Source organism: Betta splendens, chromosome 11 (genome assembly GCF_900634795.4).
Source record: "Betta splendens chromosome 11, fBetSpl5.4, whole genome shotgun sequence".
Classification (NCBI taxonomy): Eukaryota; Metazoa; Chordata; class Actinopteri; order Anabantiformes; family Osphronemidae; genus Betta; species Betta splendens.
Genome location: NC_040891.2, coordinates 8,790,081 through 8,806,077, shown reverse-complemented (window position 1 = coordinate 8,806,077; position 15,997 = coordinate 8,790,081). Strand labels below are relative to the sequence as shown.

The 15,997-nt window shown below is 47.1% G+C and overlaps 3 protein-coding genes and 1 long non-coding RNA gene across 5 annotated transcripts; 2 read left to right on the top strand and 2 right to left on the bottom strand.

Annotated features, from left to right (window-relative positions):
- The first annotated feature begins 89 nt into the window (after positions 1–89).
- Positions 90–5,489, top strand: LOC114865802 (probable methyltransferase-like protein 24). Its single transcript, XM_029167274.3, has 5 exons — positions 90–1,628; positions 2,407–2,505; positions 3,138–3,274; positions 3,453–3,720; positions 4,324–5,489. The coding sequence occupies exons 1-5, from the start codon at positions 1,329–1,331 to the stop codon at positions 4,627–4,629; spliced, it is 1,110 nt and encodes a 369-aa protein (XP_029023107.1). The 5' UTR covers positions 90–1,328; the 3' UTR covers positions 4,630–5,489.
- LOC121202596 (uncharacterized) lies at positions 4,024–6,714 on the bottom strand. 2 transcript variants are annotated; one of them, XR_005898357.1, is made up of 3 exons: positions 6,260–6,714; positions 5,750–5,939; positions 4,024–4,540 (listed from the first exon to the last, which is right to left on the bottom strand). It is a non-coding gene; the product is annotated as an uncharacterized LOC121202596 (long non-coding RNA). The 2 variants fall into 2 exon arrangements; XR_008696193.1 differs by lacking the exon at positions 6,260–6,714 and having other exon boundaries at positions 5,750–6,038.
- wasf2 (WASP family member 2) lies at positions 6,051–12,082 on the top strand. Its single transcript, XM_029167232.3, has 9 exons — positions 6,051–6,191; positions 7,246–7,412; positions 7,528–7,662; positions 7,758–7,911; positions 8,593–8,710; positions 8,824–8,942; positions 9,678–9,833; positions 10,040–10,545; positions 10,747–12,082. The coding sequence occupies exons 2-9, from the start codon at positions 7,280–7,282 to the stop codon at positions 10,902–10,904; spliced, it is 1,479 nt and encodes a 492-aa protein (XP_029023065.1). The 5' UTR covers positions 6,051–6,191; positions 7,246–7,279; the 3' UTR covers positions 10,905–12,082.
- A 321-nt stretch (positions 12,083–12,403) lies between these two features.
- Positions 12,404–15,156, bottom strand: gpr3 (G protein-coupled receptor 3). Its single transcript, XM_029167283.2, has 2 exons — positions 14,906–15,156; positions 12,404–14,027 (listed from the first exon to the last, which is right to left on the bottom strand). The coding sequence occupies exon 2, from the start codon at positions 13,985–13,987 to the stop codon at positions 12,995–12,997; it is 993 nt and encodes a 330-aa protein (XP_029023116.1). The 5' UTR covers positions 13,988–14,027; positions 14,906–15,156; the 3' UTR covers positions 12,404–12,994.
- Between the last annotated feature and the right edge of the window lie 841 nt (positions 15,157–15,997).

The following is a 15,997-nucleotide window of genomic DNA, read 5'->3' as shown; positions in this document are numbered from 1 at the left end:
ACAGGGAGTGAAAGGGAGGGGAGGAGAGGAATGGATGGTGGGGAAAGCGGGGGGAGGATGTGTTGGAGAGGAGAGAAGGAAACCAGACTTAGGAAATAAGAAAAGAGCGTCGGGGAGGTTTTAAAGCCACTGAAACAAAATGCACAAGAATGGGATATTTCAAAATTCCTCCACCAAATAAGGGCACGTATTAAAGCCCAGTGTGAAGGCTGGCGGTACCAGAGAGCCGCTAGGAACCGACCCAGAGCATCTTCACGGGGACTCTTGCTGTGAAACAGCAAATATTGTACATCTGCAGCTTGTGTGCGTCTGCTCGCTTGCGCCAGACAGACTGAGTGAGCGAGAGGGAAAGATAGCAGATGGGGGGAGTTTACCGGCTGCATATTGTGTACAGTTTGTCAACAGGCTGACTAAACAGACGCAGACATGGCCAGAGGAAGTGTGTTTGCTGTGACATTCCTCTGGAATGGTGGACGGGGACGCGCAACAACGCGACACGACCTGAGGGCAGGAACCGGCGCCTCGATATGTCAGCGTACGAAGGTGCAGCAAAGTACGGGGTTTAACACAATAATACTGAGTATTATCACTAGAGGTTCCTTATATTCATGACCATGTATCAATATTTTAACAACTGGGGCTTGGTGTTTAAATTAGCTTCTCAAACTACAACAGCTGCTTAAATCTCGTGCAACCGTTCCATTTAGAGTCATTTAGAGGAGAGTCAAAAATTTAAATAATTAATAACTATAACTATAAAAAACAGTGGCCCTGCGATAGGCTGGCGACCTGTTCAGCCCCCACGGGATTCAGCCGTAGAAAATGGACGGGATAGAAAAAAAACCAGTTTTCATCTCTTTCTTAAATTTGTTCGAATACATTCTACTTTGCTGCAGGTTTGTTTCACGATATACGGATTTTGTATTTGAAGAAGGAAATGATTCACCAGACTAAATTTACGTGTTGATAATAGGCTTGCTTGCGTCAGTCCACGTTTCGCTGGCTGCTTTTTTTAACTTTTCGCGAAACACCTGGGAAGAAAATGATGATGAATACACATTTTACACGCGCGGTTCGACGGGGTAATTGCAGCCTGTATGAGTAAGTTATGGAGCAAATAAAACAGCGGTCGGTGTCAGAAGGCCACTATTGACCCAGGAATGCGCTTCGTCATCGCAACTCTCCGCTGGAGGTAAAGAAGAAGAAGTCAGAGGAGGAAAGTGGAGGAGGGGAGCTCTGAGCTGGGACTTTCCTCACTGCCCTCCAGAACGAAGTTGTCTCGAGGGGCGCCGCGCCGGAGATGCTCCCGGTGCCACCACGGTGGCGGCATGCGGACACGGCTGCGGGGCCGCGGGGCTCTCTCCCTCCTCCGCCGCGGAGTCCTCCTGCTTTTAATCCCGCCGCTTCTCCTCGCGCTCCAGCTGCTCGTCGTCGGCCCGCGACTGCCTCGAGCCGCGGGGGTGGGGGTGGAGCGCGAGGGCGCCGTCGCCTTCTCCGTCATCAGCATCGAACCGGCGCGCAGCTCGCGCCGCCCGGGCTCCACCGAGTCGCGCGGAGCGGCTCCGGACGGAGGCGAGGAGGCGGAGGCGCGAGCCTATGAGGATGAGAACGAGGTGCACGCGCGCCAAGTAAGTAGGATCGCACGAGAGTCAAAGTTTGAATCAAGGTATTGGGTACGTAACAAACCTTTAACCCACAGTAGCACGTTTCATTATGCCGGAAAACTCCTAATTTAGGCATATTTATTTTTAGCACGTTTACTAGAATTTAAAATGTACAAACTGTGATGGACCCAGTGTGTTTTGCATAGCCTCTCCCTCCGCTGTCACCCCATCCACTTTGTTTCAGTTTGTGCATAGCTCTGTGGATTATCACAGACAGGATGAAACAGGTGAGTGCAGCCCGGTGACCCCGGATCAGAGAGGTGGGGGCTGCTGCGTCTCCGCCCTTTGCTCAGTGTCTGCGTGCGGGCGCCTCCATCTGTCCCCTCTTTACCTCAAACCCCTTCACACCCTCTCGCTTTCGTTCTGTGTTTTTTTTTTTTCTCCCACTGTCTCCTCTTCTGCCCAAGGCTAAACTCTCTGACTCACTCCAGTGAATCACCAACCCCCCCAACTCCAGCGAGGTTGCCATGGTGATCACAGGGTCCAGTCTGAGTTGGGTGGGTGGGTGCTTGTTTGTATGGTCGGCTGCGGTGGTGGTGGTGATGGGGGGGTGGGGGTCTCTCAGTGTGAGTGTGTTCATATGTTACAGCGCCTCAGGCGAGTGTGTTACCAGCAGGAATGAGGCCAGGGGCCGTGACCTGCCTCGTTAGCACACATACCTGAGCTGGGGAGCGGAGACACGCAAACGCACGCTGTGCCGTGAATGTATGGACGCATTGAATACGCGTGTGCATGTTTCCAGATTGGACCCAGACCACTTGAGATGCAACCCTGGGCGTCGCGAGGGCCGTCCTTCGCTGCCGAGCTCCACCGCCTCACCACATATATCAACAGACCGCAGGTACGTTACACAGAAGCTGTGAAGAGGAACCTGAAAGGCTTTTCTCACCATATATGAAAAATCTCAGTGGCCCTAATACAGTTTGTTAACCCTCATACTAGGAAGCACAGATTGAACGTATAGGGCCCTTGTTGAAGGTAAGTCAGAAGGGACATACAAACACTGAAGCCAGGATTTAAATCTTGCCAAGACCTAACAGCAATCAATAAAACCTTAAAATTTCCGAATACTACTACTCCTGCTTCACTTCGTGACTTCAGCAGGCGCAGTCTGCCAGTGTGGGGGTTAACATAGCAGTAATATGATCAGTCAGGCGCTGTCAATATGCTGGCAGCAGAATTCTGCCAAATCTGGAGCCAGTGAGGACTAACAGTTCCAGACTGGAAACTCCCGAACAGGAGATAAGTCTTATGTAACACCAAGTGCTGGGGAACTGGGAGGAAAAGTTTTCTATCAACTGATAAAACTTAGTACATTCTGTTGATTCTGTCTGGGGTTCTTTAATTATTCAGCACCTGCCACGAATTAATAGTGTGAATCGCTCCCATCATCTAAATGAGACCTGTGTTCTTACATATTTCACACAAACCTCCTCCCTCTTAAATTGGTCTAAATCGGGCCCGTCTCCCCAGCTGAACTGCTCCAGGGTTTTATCTCCGGGTCGGGCTCATGCATCACAGCCTCCTGCAGCTCCATCCCACTGGCTGCTCTGCGCCGAGGACTGGCTCCTTCCAGCTGCTGATAGGCCGTGCGTTGCATACTCCTTCAGGTATACCTATATGTCTGCACAGTGTGTGCATACGCCGCGGTGCTTGTGCATTCATATCACTGACAGAGCTGGAATAAACAATGCAATGCATATTTAATCATGCATGCAATAATCTTCAAACCACCTCTGTACTCCCCTGCTTCTGTTTGTGCGTTTGTGTTTTTGTTTGTCTCTTTAGCATGGATGGAGGAGACGCCGGCTTCCTGAAGACTGTGTCAGGTCTGGGATGCGAAGTGCATAGTTTTGATCCCAGCAAGTCCAATGCATCTGGCGGTCGCCACGGCAACAGTTTGGCTAGTAACCATGGTGACAGAGGTGTGGTCAGCCAGCACAAGATGTGGTTGGACTGGCGAGCTCTAAAGAAGCGCAGGAACAAGGCGGGAGGCAATGTGGGTAGTGTTTCTCAAACGCTGGCGGACATCATGGCAGCGCTGGGACATCACACAGTAAGACACGCGCACACACACACACACACACACACACACAGATATACACGCACCCGGAAATGTGGAGAAATAGTGCCAAACCAAATACCTTAGAGTCTTTTCACCCCAACATACCCAGAAAGCACTCTCACTTGGACGTTCCCATGGCAACAGGGCTCTGCACCATCCCTGGCTTCCATGGCAACAGTTTAAGTGAGTTACCCACACGCTGCCTCGGTTACATCCTGCAGCCACAAGAGGGAACTACATACCTACAGTCTGAGCATGTGTGTGCCAGAGACAGTAACTTATACAATTTCAGAGTGAGTTTAATGAGTTTTAATATTGGACTGTACACAATTTGATGTAAGCTGTAGAAATCAGCAGGGCTGCACAATATAAAAAAACCCCAGCATATCTACTATGGAAAAATTTTCTTTTTACAAATTTGTAGTTTCCTTATATTTTATGATGTTCATCTTATATCTATTCTCCATCAAGAAAAAATGTATTTTCTGTAAAATACAGCTACAATTTATTTGTATTGTGAATGTAATAATATAAAGCAGTCGTTTTCAGGAAATTGATGTAGCATTCTCTTCTCCTCATTCTCTTTGTCTTTAGGTTCACTTCTTATATGCTAACTTGCTCAGTGCTGAGTGGAGAGTTTTCCAGAACTGGATTGAGTCGGGAACTCTACAGAGCGTCCATCATCTGGTTGCCACTGTGCACATGCGATGGGCAGGTTTTGAGGTGGGCGGAAGTGATGAGGAAGTGCTCCGCTATTGGTTCAGCGTCTTACAGGGTCTTCAGGCCTCTGGACTCAAGCTGGTCCACACCTCTGCAGGGGAAGGTCACAGTGTCCTCAAACAGACAGTAGGAAGTCCTCACAGCTCCTACACACTGAGCTGGGTCAACACAAGACGCTGACACGAACACATTTATGGACACAGATGTGCCGACGCAGAGGTCCATACATTGTGGTTGCCCTCAAACAAAAGAAGCGCAGACTTGAAATAGATGGCAAAGTTTCTGTCAGTGCATTTGACTTTCAGGTACAAGCTGTTCTTAACGTGATGTCTCCCTCTAGTGGACAAACAGAACCGCCTTTTTATGACTCCACCTTCACAGGGAAATAACATGTCTGACTAATCTGACCAAATATGGATGCTGAACAGTACAATATTTAGTTAATAGACACCTATATCTTCTTTCTCCAGTTGTGAAACACGTGATTTGTTTGCATTTTTTTGTAGGCCCTAAGATGAATGTACGTGCAATAATTGTCTACATTGAAGAGCAGCTTAAGTTATATTGAGACCGATGCCTACTGTGAAATATACAGAAATTCTTCTATTACACTGATGCATGGTGTTCTGTATTAGGTGCTGTATGGCAAAGAAAAAACAATGAAACAGTGTTATGAACATCCACAATAAAGTACAAAGTACCAAAATGTCTAATAACCTTTGTATTGGATAACTGATTATAAATCCATAAGAATGTGAGTTATATTTAGTTAACATGTATACACACAGTTGTGAAATGTGACATGTAAAATGGTCTCTGTATTCTTAATGCTTTATAAAGACTTTTATGATATAAGAAATAAGTTAGATGCATGATGAATAAACTTAAAACTGTGGATAAGTGTTTTGAAATACAAAACAAGAAATATTACAGTTGCAAAACACAGGCATGATCCTCTATTTGCACATTATATATTCATATAAGAGTAGAAATTCAATTGCAGTGTTTTCTGTTTACGTAATATATAGAAGAGCAAAGTGGCTGCAACAGTGGATTAAGTTTTATTCCAACACAAATGCGTCTACACCCACTGCACCGCAAACAATACGATAAATGTTGCAATGTTGTCATATTGCAACGACATGCTGCCTCAGTCCTTTTACAGCTAAGGTTTTACAGGTTAAGGGTTTTAGACCATTTAAAAGACGACCTGTCCTTCTGTAGATGAAAGTCTGATTCCCATAAATCGCCTGTGCGTGTATTTATCTACGCTCATGTAAAGGATGCACATAAGACTCACCCCTCGAGCTTCGCAGCTCGGTTATTTATCTCCTTAAGTGCTTTTCTCCACATCAAGGCCAATGCCAGTCATTCCTCGGATGCGTTCCAACTCGCTGGAGCGTACGTAGGAATGCGCTTCTGTCTCCACCTCGCTATTGCGCCCGTGGCCGCCACCCTCCGTTACGCCAATTGCGTACAGATGTTTGGTCCTAGTCAGGGTGGAGTTGCGCTTTTTACGTTCAAATTTCCACATCCTGTATTTAACACGGGAACTTGACAGGCGCAGTAGCCAATCAGCAATGAGCACCTCAGTGGCGCGACCAATCAGAAGTTCACAATCCCGGGACATTTGAGTTCTGTGTAGCTCGTCCGCATACTGTACCGCTCAACATTTTTAGGCAATCTTGAGTTAGGACAACTATTACACATTATAGAGGGAGTTTTTAGTTACCAAATTGACGGTAAGCAATTTTTATTTAAAATACGTCTAGCGGGTATTGTATTTGTAAGGCGCAGGACGTGAATATACCTTGTTTGGCTGGTCCTCTGAGATAAGCGGCGCATACAAGTTACTTCCTGCTCCGACGAGGCCGAAATCCCAAGTTACGTTTTAGCACAGTTTAGCTAGCGCTGGGAGTTTAACCTCTCCTGGCTATTAAAGTTCGGTTCGTAGTTGCCTTTTTAAGGCACCGTTGTGAGTGCAAACTGAGTAATAATCCGCTTTTAGTAGCGCCTTATCGCGTTTGTCACTTTAATAGATCGCTTCACTTGCGCTGACTGGCGAACATACCACGCACAGTACAACCTGTACGGACCTCTGCCTCGGCTATAAACGGCAGAAACACGTCGAGCCTTTCATGGAGGAAACCCTGACAGTTACGGTATGATCGGTCCAGAAATGGCGATCTGGCTGTCAGCGATAACGTAGAGCTGTTGGAGTAAACTGGGGATCAGTGCTGTGACAGACCCATCCTTAACGTGAAGAACCTGTAATTAAGAAGCCGAAATGGAGAATACGAAGCACTGTGGGCTGTGACCCTGTCTGCACCGTGTTGCTAACAGGCACAGTCTGCAGCCACGGCTGATCTCTGAGCGGCTGTGGGAGTTGTCATCTGGTGGAGTCACTGCTTTGATCGTGATGTTGTCCAGTATAACCTGGACCTCTTTGACAAACTTCAAAAAGTTGCCCCTGTATTTTATTTGTTATTTTTCGCTTTTTCTTCACAGGAACTCGATGTGTCTTTTTAGTTTTGCTGATCCGGGCAGTGCTTTAGTTTTGCTTCTGCTTTAGTTATGTCTGGCCCAGTGTTTATTTATACATGCACATCACATGTGCAGGGCACTTATTAGCATAAATCAGCAACCAGTGCCCATCACAATGTTCCAGAGCTCAAAATGGACAATTTTATATGCCCTTGATCAGTCCTACAACCTATCAATAATAATATTAATACTTAGACGTGACAAGCATCACATAACCGCTGCAATTGTCCTCTTCCTTGTTTTTCCCATCAGGGTTGGGCCTACCCACTGCCCACCAGCTTCCATCATGCCTCTGGTGACGAGGAATATAGAGCCGCGACATGTGTGTCGCCAAAACATCCCTAACACCATTCGAAGTGAGCTGGAATGTGTCACCAATATCAGCCTGGCAAACATCATCCGTCAGCTCGGCAGCCTGAGTGAGTGTGTGCCATGTGTCATTGAGCCAGTTTGTAAACATTTTGTGAATGGTTCCTTCATATGTGTGAGGGAGAGAGACAGAGATGTAGAGATGTAAATCACATGTGCTTGTAGGTAAGTTTGCAGAGGATGTGTTTGGGGAGCTGTTTGTCCAGGCTGGAGAATTTGCCATCAGGGTAAATACACTGGGAGAACGTGTGGATCGTCTGCAGGTGAAAGTCACCCAACTGGACCCCAAAGAGGAGGAAGGTAAGTAACTGAGCTTTTTAAACACAGCCAGAACAAAGTATGGCATGAATAATAACCACTGCTATGACTATATTTGATTGACTTCTTCCTCCCAGTGTCTCTGCAGGCAATCACAACCCGTAAGGCCTTCCGCAGTAGTGTGACTCAAGACCAGCAGTTGTTCACCAGGCCGTCGCTGCCAATTCCTGTTCAGGACACCTACAAGACCTGTGATCCACCTCCACCACTCGACCAGCTCAGCCAGTACCGGTAGGTTCCAGCAGATACACAAATAGACATCCAACAGTCATTTACTGGAGATGACAGCACAAGATGACAGTGTCACCCGCACACAGAAACACACACACACGCTTGTTGTATTTTCACTTGTAAAAATGCTTACAAGCTAATAGCCTGTAAATGTAGCTGAGTTGCATTTTATTGCAAAGAGTACTGGTTTATTTATAACATTTAACATTTAATTACCACTGCTTGTAACTGTATTGTACTCGTGAGTTGTGATACACAGTTATTGTCTCTTGGTATTGTCTCATGATTTACCTCAAGTGACACTGACACTAAGCAAATTCTGAATATAAATGATATGCAAGGCGTGATATGCTATCGGAAGTATGAGTAATTACAGATACAAAATAACCCTGGCGGTGCCATCAACAAAAGTAAATTTAGAGTAGAACTTTTCTGTTTGTACTGCAAAGAGTCATGATTCAGCATTATGACTTCTGTACCACATATGGCTGACTTGTTCACGCACCCTTCCTAGAAATGACAAAGCAAAAAAAGCCTCTTTTAATAAAATTAAAAGGGGAACTGTTGTATCTTGTAAATGTGTTGATACATAAGATGTTCACTTATGTAACAATGACAATGTGAAGTCTGACTGGTGTTAAAAAAAGATATTGTCATTTTAATGTGAATGGCGGTCTGCAGGGAAGATGAAAGGGAGGCTCTGAAGTTCTACACTGACCCGTCCTACTTCTTTGATCTGTGGAAGGAGAAGATGCTCCAGGACACCAAGGACATCATGAAAGAGAAACGCAAGCACAGAGTGAGAACCACAAACACGCTCATGTGCTCAGAGTTTGATCACAAGTTATTGTTGCTCACATTAATTAAAATGACTAAATGATCATCTCGTTCATTCCTGTCTTTTCTGAGTAGAAGGAGAAGAAGGACAACGTGAATCCACGGACGCTCAATCCTCGAAAGATCAAGACCAGGAAGGAGGAATGGGAACGCCGCAAGATGGGGGAGGAGTTTGTGGTGCCAAAGAATGAACTGTAAGTTAACACAGTGTGGAGTTTTATCGGCGTGTGTTATGGAATTGTTGTCACCCACACACCCTAGAGAGTTTATTTCTGAAATAACTTGTTAACACAGTAGAAATACAGACTGTGAACCCTCATGGTAAACCTCACTCTCTGCTTTCTTATCAGCCAATCTGTACACAGTGATGGCACTGGTATGTCCTGTCTGAAATGTTCGCAGCAGGATGAGTGTGAAGGGAACTCTCATTCTTGGTTAAATGTTTTTTTACTGAATTCAAGTGCTCTAAACACGAGTACGTTTACTGTAGGAGTACCATGTTGATTAGCTGACATCCCCTATTTTTCTGGCTGTATCGGCTCTGGGGGATTCATTTGTTTCAAAGCCAATTCACTATTTCGTCTCCAGCCTTGTTTGTAACTTTGTGAGACTTCAGACTTGAGGAGGGTTTCCTGGCAACTCGTTAAAGGCGAGCGCGCTACTTGCTGTGTAGGCTGCTGCAGCCTGTGTGCTTGTTATTTTTAATACCTCTGAACCACGCAGCACAAGTGTCATTGTCTGTGACTTCTGCTTCGTTTTCAGTCTCCCATGTCCTCGATGAATTGTCTTGAATCATTGCAAATAAGCAACGTTTAGGCCACAACTAGTTTAGACTTTACATACAAGGTTTTATTTTATTGTTTCAGTTTCATATAATACAAAACACACTTTAATTTGGATGATAGTGATGTGTGTAATTTGTCTTTAAGGAGTTCTGCAGAGGGTATAAATGGCAGTATTCTATCTGGTGACATCAACGGTGATCCCCTCGAGCTGAGCACAAACTCCTACTCCTACGATCCCAGCTCCCCTCTGCCTGCCTCCGGCCAGGATGACTTTCTGCCTCCTCCACCTCCAGATGTGGTGTAAGTAGCATTCTGAGCCCACACACACACCGCTAGCACTCTGACGTCCATGCACGACAATCCCGAACACACCGTCTGAGGGCTCAACAGCAGCCGCTCTGTTCTCTGTCAGACTGTGGTTCTTTAGTCAAGACAAGGTGCTGCAGTTACAGCTAAAGTGAAACAGAGTGTGTTTGTGATTTGAGTTCTTTTGCTTTTTGCTCCAGGTATAACGGGGGACAACTTGGAACACCGAACCAAAAGCGAGCCAGCGTACTTAGTCCAGCTCACCCACCTCCTGCTCCCCCCATCGCTTCACCCCTGCCCAACTCCCGCCCCAACCTCTCCCCTCCCCCCGCACCTCCTCCACCTCCCCCAGCACCTGGATTTGGGATTCCCCCACCTCCACCTGGCTTCGAAACCCCACCTCCCCCTCCTCCTCTCTCCTCCTCTCCCACTGCCTATCCCTCCCCACCTGCTCCCCCTCCTCCACCAACTACGTCTAATATTTGCCCTCCACCGCCACCGCCTATGCCTGCAGGTGGTGGTCCACCACCTCCTCCACCTCCACCACCTCCCCCTGGTCCTCCTCCTCCATCCTTTAATAGCTCCGCTCCTCCTCCTCCTCCTCCCTCTGGTGGTGGAGCGGCTCCCAGTTCTGCTCCCAAACCTCAGCCAGCACCAGAACCAGCGGGTGATGCTCGCAGTGACCTGCTGCAAGCCATCCGTCAAGGTAAGACACTACACAAATTCATCAGAATGAAGCTGATACAATGTTAGGTTGCCTTTAGGCTGTGTAACGATTTAATTTAAGCACTATTTATATATATTGAGTGTGAATGTGTATATATGATTTCTTTACTGACTAAGGGTATTAGATGTCATTAGTGTTTTTTCTGCTAATACTGCCACCATCCTTGCATCTTCATCTTAGGCTTCAACCTGCGGAAGGTGGAGGCACAACGGGAGCAGGAGAAGAGGGACACCTCTGGCAACGACGTTGCCGCCATCCTGTCCCGTCGTATCGCCGTAGAGTGCAGCGACAGCGAGGACGACTCTTCAGAGTTTGACGATGACGAGTGGTCCGAATGATCATCATCCCCTTTCACCTCGACTCCCAGCCTCGTATCTTTCCTTAGGCTTAAACTGCGTCACAGTATTTTCATGTGTAGCTGGAGATGTGTATCTGTGTGTAAGACAGAATTTTTGCGTTACTAATCACATTCCTTGACCTCTATGTGTGTATTTATCCAAAAAGACTCAGACCAGATGTTCTTTAGTCCCAGTGATGAGACTATATGTTCCTGGCTGTGTCCCAGTGTGCCCGTCCTTCCACTGGATTGATTGAGTTTTCTGTTTTTGATGTGAGTGTCGCACGGTGTGTGCGGCACGTCTCTGCCGTGTGTGTGCGTCAACAGATCACCTTGTTAGTGGCTGATAGAATCAGAGGCCTTTCACTGCAGGCCATGTTGCCTGATTTTGTCTGTTTGTATTTTAGCAATGGATAATTTAGAGGGAACAAACGCTCACTTACAAGCAACCTTATTTCATTCTTTGTGTTTGTATGTACTTAGTCGAAAGACACAAGGCATCAGTGCCAAAATATTTCCTCATTTATAGATTATACTATTGATAATTTTATATTACGTGTGAGATCATATTAACTAATGAGAATCATTGCGGTCCCTTTACATATTTTTAAAGCAGTTTTCCACACTTTTCTCTCACTTTTTTCTGTGGTTGTCATGGGAACAGTTTGACTTGTGAATGAGACATAGTTGTAAACAAATTTATGGATCAAATATTCAGCGTGACGGGGGAGTATCGGCTCATGGCGGACACCTGCTGTGTTTGAGGAAATCACAATATGCAGGCATTCAGCACAACTATCATGATTCACTTTGAACTGTAGTGTGGCTCTGCTCTGCTTTTTGTTCTTTCCTTTTCTGGGGATGAATTGGGCTCTGACACTTTCTTCACTGGGCTTTTTGTAGAATAGGATATTTCCTTATCATACAGCCTGATAAGTGCCTTCACATTGGTGCCAGTGCAGTTTTGTTTTGTTTACAACTGATCAAAAATATTAACAGCTGCTGTTGATGAGTCATTGTCAGAGCTTGCTATTCTTCAGTGGACCACATTCAAGTGCCTTTATTTCAGGTCTGCCTTGTATTGAAGTACAATCACACAGCATGTTTAGCCAAAGATCTGCTTCTCCTGCCTTAAATTCCCAAATGATTATAGATAATTCAATAAAGAGTGCAATTACACCTATTGTTTAGTTTTTTTTTTTAAACTGATGCCAGCTACTTACATAACAGGCTCCCAAGAATGTGATTCTTGAGCAAGTCTCATGTTTTATCCATGAGTCATTGAGTCGGTGTTAGAGACTCTTTCACGCTGACTGTGTCGGGATGAGACAAAAACCTTCCGTAATGACTGGTATAGCCTTTATTCCAAGGCTTATCGGGTGACTAGTCACAAAATAATTCTGAAAACAGAGCTAGAGAGCAGCAGCGTGAGCAACATTAAGACATGAACACTCTATAAGCCTCTGCAGCAGTGAAGAGAAGACTGCTGACATCACCCAGTAGAAAAAAATCATATTTATTATTCATCGGTATAAAATATTCACTCATTTCAAAAAGGTTGTGCAACATGAACATCAGTGCCTTTAAAAGCATGTGCAAAATAGAATCTCAAAGATCTAGAACATATTTTCTAGACATTCAAGTAAATAAAACTGGGCTTTGGGTCACATGTCATCACACTGGGAGAAGCCCGTTCCTCTTCTCGTATTAAAGTGCAGATGGTCATCGGATCCACTTTTGATGAGTGGGGATTCAAACATACAGTAACATCCCTGTGATTGTTTTATACTTGGGATCCAGTGGAGCTACAATTAACTGCGGATGAGGCACAAAGTACACACAAGATAGTATGTTTAGTCTTTGTGGCAGGGCTGTTCCAGGATGGCTGTCAGCCAGCACAGTTCAGTACATTCTGATTCGCAGAAGGACTTCATCTCTCTGAAAGTGCTGCGTCTGTGTGTGGGAGTGTGTGTGTGTGTGTGTGTGTATGCGAGGCATCATGTGCTGTATGCGAATGACAGTCAGTGCAACAATGTGTGTAACTTGGCACACCAGTAGGGATACGTCTGGCATAGGTCGTGTGCTGTCAGTCTACACGTCCACGGGGTAGTGTATGTGTGCGCTGTGTGTGCATCTGCGGGGGCAGCAGGCGTGGACTAGCACCTTACGAATGTCTTTGTTCCTCAGGCTGTAGAGGATGGGGTTCAGGAGGGAGCTGCCCGCCGCCGGCACCAAGGTGGCGTAGGTGTAGAGGGGGGGGCTGGAGGCGTCTCCCAGCAGCCCCCACAGCGAGAACGGCATCCAACAGCCCACGAACACGCTGAGGACCAGGATCAGCCGCGAGAAGCCCCTCCCGCTGCTGTGTTTGCTTGCATATGATTGGTTGGCGGGCAGGAAGTGCCTCTGGGTGGCGATGGCGTGAGCGTGCCGCCGCGCCACGCGGCAGATGCCCGCGTACAATTGCAGGGTTACTATGACGACCACCAGGAAGCCACCGCACAGCAGCGACAGGTATGTGCGGGTCAGAGGCCGCGCCACCGAGCAGGAGGTCGGCTCTCCAAGGCAGTGCCATCCCATCACAGGTCCTGCTCCGATGGCACACGCGCCCAGCCAGACCGCCAGCAGGAGCACAGCGGCTCTGCGCCGGGACTGACTGGACCCGTAGGTGAGGGCGTGGCTCAGGGACAGGTATCGGTCCAGGGCGACGCCCATCAGGCTACAGAGCGAGGCGGTCAGGGATGTCACCAGCAGGCCTGAGGTCATCAGCTCGGACCAGTCGCTGGGCTCCACGCAGAACAGGAAGAGGAAGCGCAGGATGAGAGCGACGCCCGCCAGCAGGTCGGCCAGGCCCAGGCTGGCGAGCAGCAGGAAGACGGGGGCGCGGAGAGACGGCGTGGCCAAGATGGTGGCCACCACGATGGCGTTCTCGCTGGTGATGAGGGTTCCCGAGACGCACAGGGCCACGCCCCACGCCGTGAGCGGGGGCACCTGATACGGCGACGAGCCGTCGGGCCGGTCCTGAGGGGAGAGGGGTTCTGCTCCTGAAGACTCGTCCCAGCCCAGGTCAGAAGCGTTCAGGACCATGGCTTCGCCGCACGCACGCACGCACGCACGCACGCGCACCCTGAGAGAGGAGAGAGAGGAGCATTAGAGCATCGATCGGCAATGGTGGAGCAGAGAAGCAATGCTTTTGCATTGTTATGCACCTTTAGCTTGATGGGTTGAATGACTTGGTGAATGCCATTTTAACCTCAGTAATGTGTCCATGGAGAGAAAAACAGTAATGCTCGGGTTTTCTGAAAAGGTCAGTGACGTCACAAATTGTCTTGCGGGAAACCACGCAATTCTGGGTAACTTGTCCATTATGCCTGTTCCATGTAAGTAGAAGGGTTATCAGCAGGACACATTACCAGACCGTTATCCTCAGTGTAGGCCCCTTCCTCACTGCTCTGCCCGCGCTTGGTTCGGTTCTTTTGATTGAATTGTTAAGATCGGTCCAGATTAATCCTGACAGCTTCTACCTCTCGTTAATGGCCGAACGTGATGTTTAACAAGGCACCACGCCGCGTAGAACGTGGACTGACGTGCCAAGCAGTAGTCTCTGAATCATTTTTAAACGTGCTTGGAATTAAAGTGACAATTATGTTTCAATCATTTTTAGGCGCACGTGCTGGCTAATATTAAGCCCGTTCTCTCAAAGGAACAGCGCATCACCTCGTCAGAGCGTCGTTCGAATATTATTCAGTAAATATTGTTTTTAAATATTATAAGATCATTGTTCACAGCTTCGGGAGCCTTTTCGCCTCCAGCCCATAAGAAGGTATTTCCCGTCTCCTGGTGCGGAGGACCCTGTTGTATAACACTTTATAGGCTCGCTGCACCACAGAGGAGGTTTCCAAAGCACGCACACACACATACGGGCATGCGTTCACCGCAGAAATATATGTAAATGCCCGCATACATACACATACATACGTGTATTAATCGGATTATTATTCTCACCTAGCAGGTTTCCGCGATCCCTTTGCAAGTGTTCCTCGCGTATACGGTCCAGGGCAAGGAGATGCTACAGTGCTGTCCGGGAAGATGCGCGCCTCCTGCTCATATAAGGGGACAGACAGCCCCTGTTGATGTGTAACACTCCGAGTCTTCAGCCAAGTTGTGCCAAACTCTCTTCTGGTGTCTCTTTCATTCCTTCTTCAGTCTCTCTAGATCGCTTATTGGAGGCAGAATGGATGCTCCTGCGCGCGGACTCATCCACCAGAGTCTGTCTGACGTCAGTGGCTGGGACCAATCAGAGGCCAGCGTTGAGGCCGCGGGGAGTGAGGGGGGGGGTGGTACATGGAGTAATTTCATTCAGAAAAATGCGGCATCTCTGCCGCACCTCCCGCTGCGGTTCACTCCTGTTGTGGTTTCAAGTAAATAATGACCGCCGGTAGTCTCTCCCCTTCAACATACATTTCTCAAAAAGACCCAGAGGCACAGTTGAAAAAAAGGGGGGGGGGGGGGTTGTTTTGTGTCGGACGGGGATCTAATATGTCGAGCTGAGCCTAGGACTGGTGCTGTCCATGGTGCTGAAGAGCGTCAGGATGACTCACGGGGAGAAATCCTGCAGAGCAATGTGTGAAACTGGCAATTATATAACAGACGAGGGAAGAGTGGAAACTAAATAAAGCTATAGTCACTTTCTATATCAAAATAATAACTTACTCAATAACTAATGAGATATAATAATCATCATGATAATTGACACATACACAGAAAGGAATGAATTATTAATAGCTTTTATATATATAATAATTATTTTAGCTGAAGCATTCTAATTTGACAAATATTTAAATAAAACCTATTTGACCTATTTGTTAAGTGTTTACTTGAGCATTATTGGTTTCATATATTATTGATTAACTCTAAAATCATGTGGGACTACGACTGCGCTTGTGTGGATGCAACGCAGGTTTGTGTCTTAGTCAGGATTCCCTGTAACCTGACAAAACCAGAGTGACGGGTATTTTGCATTCGAGCTAATGCATTCCCGCTTCCTTTGAGTTGTAAACGCGCTCACGCGGACACAAGCCCCTGCCCCACGGTCAC

Excerpts from the sequence above, each read along its gene's own strand:
- LOC114865802 (XM_029167274.3), top strand. The coding sequence starts at position 1,329 with ATGCGGACACGGCTGCGGGGCCGCGGGGCTCTCTCCCTCCTCCGCCGC. Across the intron at positions 3,275-3,452 it reads TGCGTTGCATACTCCTTCAG|CATGGATGGAGGAGACGCCG; the intron begins GTATACCTATAT and ends TTGTCTCTTTAG. Across the intron at positions 3,721-4,323 it reads CAGCGCTGGGACATCACACA|GTTCACTTCTTATATGCTAA; the intron begins GTAAGACACGCG and ends CTTTGTCTTTAG.
- wasf2 (XM_029167232.3), top strand. The coding sequence starts at position 7,280 with ATGCCTCTGGTGACGAGGAATATAGAGCCGCGACATGTGTGTCGCCAA. Across the intron at positions 7,413-7,527 it reads CCGTCAGCTCGGCAGCCTGA|GTAAGTTTGCAGAGGATGTG; the intron begins GTGAGTGTGTGC and ends ATGTGCTTGTAG. Across the intron at positions 7,663-7,757 it reads GGACCCCAAAGAGGAGGAAG|TGTCTCTGCAGGCAATCACA; the intron begins GTAAGTAACTGA and ends TCTTCCTCCCAG.
- gpr3 (XM_029167283.2), bottom strand. The coding sequence starts at position 13,987 with ATGGTCCTGAACGCTTCTGACCTGGGCTGGGACGAGTCTTCAGGAGCA.